Consider the following 5,256-nt stretch of genomic DNA (forward strand, 5'->3'; position numbering starts at 1 on the left):
CCCCTGTGTTGTGGCAGTGCCTTTCAGCAGGCCATCGAAACCATTATTTCAGTTCAAATTGAAATGAAATGTGTGTATAAATCAGACAAGAGGAAAAAGGTTAAAAAAAGAGGTCTGTGCACTCGTGCTAAAACTTTTTTTTCTTCGAATAACCTTCTCAGCTCTGTGTCTGTGTTCACGTTATGTACTGATGAAAAAAGAAGAAAAAAAAAAAAACAAAGACACTAAGTTATACAGAAATCTGGAATGTTATTGCTTATAAATCTTAATGGTTTTATCTGAAGTAAAGGTTTGACTTCTCTACCCAGGTATAGTCCTGATATTGGGACTCTGAGCATACAGCAGCTTTATAAGACGTCACTGTAACTGGTGGTGGTGGCTGTGATGCTTTTCTGGATTACTCCTCATGCACTGACTCTGGGGTGGTGGAGGTGAGCTTCCTTGATGTCAAAATGCACACACGCACTCTTAATGTTCATAAAGACGACTCACGTCACTGCACATCCTCACTTCCCCGCTCTCCTTTTTTCGCTCTCTAATTTTGTCTAATTGGCCTAGTCGGGTCAGTTTTTAACCTATCTGAACTGTACAGGTTCGTTAACACCTGTGGTATGAAATTAATGAGTCTTTCCTAAAAAAAACTGAGTGTAGCGATAGCCTTTGTGAAATTGGACTCCCGCAAGCAGACTTAAATGCATTCAAATATGAAGTCGTTAAATCACTTTAACTGTCCAGTAATTGTACATTTCTGTTTCGCTTCAGTATTGCATATTAAGCTCGGCTGTAAGTAGCCAATCCACAAACACCCAGTTGTTATTTGGTTCTTGTTGAACTTGGTTAAATACATATGTTTATACTGATATGTGCTTGTTTTCTATGGTCCAGAACCATCCAACATAACTTGAAAATTAAAGTTTATTATCAAAGTATCAACATCTTGTCTTTTTTTACTTTCCTGTTATTTGAGATGCATTAAAGTGAAGCACTCGCAATTATTATTTTATAATATTAAAACATGCTGTGTAATGTCAGAGCTTTACACAGCTCCTCCTTGACTCCTACATAAACTATTTAAAAAAGGCATATAAACACTTGCCAGGACCAGTGACATCCCCATGTTTGTATCAAGCTGGGTAAAAACAAGCAGTTTTTGCTCAATGTTAATTTTAGAGAGTAGAGTTGAGTCAGAAACAGTTTTTTCTGTCCCTGTTTTCATACTAAATGGGCAAAAGTATCTGACAGTATCTGAGTTATGACATTGCAGTAGTTTGGCATGGGTTGGCATTACAGGTTGACATTACAGGTGCTTTTTAAAATTGTGCCACGGTTGGCACAGTGGGTGTCACTGTCACCTTACAGCAAAAATGACCTTGCTTAGAATATATGTTGTGAAATCATCTTGTGATAACATTTTTAATTTATGTAACATTTTAAACTAAGGCAGCGGTAAAGTACGCTAGCGCACCAGAGTTGGGGTTTCGAATACATCGTATCGAATCTCAGCTCTGCCTTTCCGACTGGGCTGGGCGGCTGTATGAACAACGATTGGCTGTTGTTCAGGGTTAGAGGGTGAAAAAGTCGTATCATAGGTCCTCATAACTGGTGCGACTGCGGCCCCTGCTGGCTGACTGATGGTGCCTGCGGAATAATGCTGATAGGGGTGTGGCCCTCCGTACACAGTGCCCGTCAAGTGTATGAACTGGAGTCGTGCAGGTGAAAAATGCAGTCTGTACTGACTGTGCGTACCAGGGGGGGCGCAAGTCAGTTGAGAGGCGTCCTCAGTCAGCGGTGAAGAGTCGAATCAGTATAAAGGACACAATCAGGGTAATTGGACACGACTAGACTGGGGGATAAAAATTGGGGAAAAAAGGGGGAAAAATGTGAAAAAAAATATGTTATGTAACATTTTAAATTAAGGCCTATAGATTGGTGAAATTGGTGGAGTGGGTCTTACAGCAACATGGGCCCTTAGGACCTGGGTTCGATTATGGCCTCTAACCTTTGTCTGTTTGGGATTTAGTATGTTCTCCCCGTTAACAAGTTTGTTTTCCCACGGATTATTTACTGTAAATGGGGCAGAGAGAGCGTGTTGACCTGTGATAGACTGGTGCCCTGCCCAAGGTGTATACCTGCCCTGTGTCAAGTAAACCCACCGTGACCCTGACTTGGATAAAGTGGAAAGTGAAAATTAATTATCAAAAAAAAAAAAAAAAACATTAAAGAGGAAAACATACAACCCCAAATCAGAAAAAGTTGGGACAGTATGGCAAAAGGAAAAAAAATAAAAATGCAGTGTTCCTTACATTTACTTTGACTTTAATTTGATTGCAGACAGTTTAAACTTAAGATAGTTCATGTTTTGTCTGCTCAGCTTCATTTTATTTCATTTGTTAATATACCTCCATTCCTGCATTTCAGGCCTGCAACACATTCCAAAAAAGTTAGGACGGGGGCAATTTAGGGCTAGTAATGAGGTGAGAAAACTAAATAATAATGGGATTCCAAACAGGTGATGTCAACAGGTGAATGAAATCATGGTTTAATACAAGTGTGGTGAAAGGGAATAGCAACATCACAAAGTGGTAAATGCTTTACTGTCCCAGCTTTTTTGGAATGTGTTGTGGGCCTGAAATGCAGGAATGGGTGTTTATTAATAAATGAAATGAAGTTGAGCAGATAAAACATGAAATATCTCAGGATCATACTGTTTGCAATGAAATAAAAGCCAAAGTAAATGTAAGAAACTCTGTGTTTTCATTATTTGTACTTTCCGTGCTGTCCCAACTTTTTCTGATTTGGGGTTGTATATAATGTAAAGATCAAACAGGCTGCACTTATAGCCTTTTAAGTTCGGATTCGGATAGTGTTTATCATTGGCATTTGTCTGTTTTTAGATCAACATGTATATTTGTGCCACTTTTATAGTATTAATGAATTCAGACACTTATTATAAAATGGATAGTTCCGGTCCTAAAATCTGATTGGCTGAGCCGCGTTCGAAGCCGTTGTAAGATCCCCGATAAACGCACACCTATGACCACCTCACATCATTCCATATTAATACGCCACTGAATAGAAAAAATTAAGGTTACGTTCCCCCTCATGTTGCCTAGCAACACTGTTAATCGAACTACCTTGCGTCGCGGAAGAATGCTTTATTGTAAGTTTATACACAATAAATACATTTATGAATTAAACATTGTTGTATTTATTGTATTTTATGTTGACCGCCGTTTTATAAAAGTAATAAGCCACTCGAGACCGTGCGTTACTGCTATGATTTTAGCACGGGAAAGAAGTTTTAGGCACTCCGCTTCGCTAAAATCACATTAACGCACGGCCTCTCGTGGCTTATTGCTTTATTTTATTCCACAATAAAAGCGCACTCAGTCCATTCCGATGCGCTCCGTAACGGGATTTGCGCAGCCGCCCCTGTGCGCATCAGGCACTGCGCAGGCAGAAGAGAAGCGACTGAGGAGGTAAAGCAGGTGCTGGTAGGATGATCTCGGATATTCGAAAAGCAAACTCCGTTCCCAGCTGTGTTCGAGCCGAAGCGGCGATTTACCCCGATTCCCCCGTGTCTTCAGCCCCCGAACACGGACAGCTCCTTATCCGCAGCGGCGCGTCCACGAGAGCCACGAGCACGAGCGCGGAGCGAGACAGCACGGGGACGGTAAGCGGCGCGGTTCCTGCCATGACCTCGGGCTGTGATTTCCCTCCATCCGCTCCTCCCTTCGTCCCGCGTTCCACCAAAAACATCTTCTACAAGGTTCTGTGTTTCATCCTGCTCCTTGTTCAAGGGGGCATCCTTGACTTCTACCTCATTGCTTTCACAGACCTGTACTGGTGTTCGTGGATAGCCACAGATCTGGTGGTGGTCTCCGGCTGGGCCATCTTCTTTGTCCGAAACGCCCGGAGCAAGCGTGAACGGGCGTGTGGCTTTCGCCAAAAGAGTTCGCTCTTCGGCTGCCACTTGGGTGAGTTTGCCTTTGCACACCTTGCCTGGCTGGTCTATGTGATAGCGTACGCCCCCAAGGTGGCGCTTGTGCTCCAGACGTCGATCCTGGAACTGCTGGCCCGTGAGGTGCCCTTCGGTGCTACCGGTTTTAAGGCGACGTCCTTGCTCAGTGCACCTTTGCTCTTCTGCCTGATCAACTCCCTTGTGGAGGATTCCCATGGTTCCCCGAGGTACCACTCGCACAGCTGCTTTGTGAGCACGTGTGTGGACGTCCTGGATAGCTTCACGCTCGTCGAGCTGCTCCTCATAAAGAATGAGATCCCGAACACGTACCTGAAGTACTCGGTGATGGCGGCGTACTTCGTGGCCCTGACTGTCCCGGTGTTATGGCTCTACGAGCTCTCCACAGCTTCACGCATGCACTGCCGCTGGATGTGTTCCCGGTTCCTCGGCAGCGTACTCCTCGACGCACCCTTACTAGCCGTCAGATGCTTGATGGTGTTTCTTTACGACATGCCCGTGTCACTGTTCATGTTTAAGAATGTCTTTTTCTTGGCATGCAAGTGCCTGGAGTTGGTGGAGCAGTGTGCTAGCATGAGGAGCGTCCGGAAACTCACCCGCGGAGGAGACCCTGCGCGGTTTTCCCACGCCGCCTCGGAGAACGACATGTGCCCACACGGCTACGTTAACACCCTGGCTGTCAACTCTCAATCTTAGATATTGCCACAGGAAGCAAAGTGGGGTCCGTGTAGGACCAGTTTACTCTAAAAAAATAACCATGCAATCAGCCTTAACCATGTCAGATGGCAGACCAATATCTCCACTGGTGCTAAGACCAAACAACTCAACTTGCTAGCTAAGAACAGCAATTGTTCATATTTGCACCCGGTTTAGTATCTAACTGCAGCCATGCAGACCAAGAGTATCAATCCACTAGCTGTATGATTTAACTAAGCTAACATTAGTACGCTTACACATGCGCTACTGAAAGACCAAATTATATATCAACAAGCAATGTTAGCTACCTCACAAACACTTCAGCATGCTAGCTGATTGGTGTTTTAATATAAACCACCTAACATGGCCAAGACTAGCTGTAAGATCAGCAAACTTAGCTTTTAAACTTAGCTAACAATAGCTTTTTTGTTACTTATCTGGTAGCTTTAGCTAGCTAGCCAACATTAACTGTTATCTAAATTAATGAAACAAAACAGCTAACAGTATATCATTAAAAACATGTATTTCTTTTATTACATACAATTAATCTTTTTATTCTTCCCCTTATTAATTATTCTTTC

At 43.2% G+C, this 5,256-nt stretch overlaps 1 protein-coding gene across 1 annotated transcript; it reads left to right on the forward strand.

Moving 5' to 3' along the window:
• Positions 1-3,499: 3,499 nt before the first annotated feature.
• Positions 3,500-4,675, forward strand: tmem121b (transmembrane protein 121B). The gene has a single exon (XM_063008908.1). The coding sequence runs from the start codon at positions 3,500-3,502 to the stop codon at positions 4,673-4,675; it is 1,176 nt and encodes a 391-aa protein (XP_062864978.1).
• Positions 4,676-5,256: the final 581 nt, after the last annotated feature.

The sequence above is a fragment of the Trichomycterus rosablanca genome, chromosome 1 (assembly GCF_030014385.1).
Source record: "Trichomycterus rosablanca isolate fTriRos1 chromosome 1, fTriRos1.hap1, whole genome shotgun sequence".
In the NCBI taxonomy this organism is placed as follows: domain Eukaryota; kingdom Metazoa; phylum Chordata; class Actinopteri; order Siluriformes; family Trichomycteridae; genus Trichomycterus; species Trichomycterus rosablanca.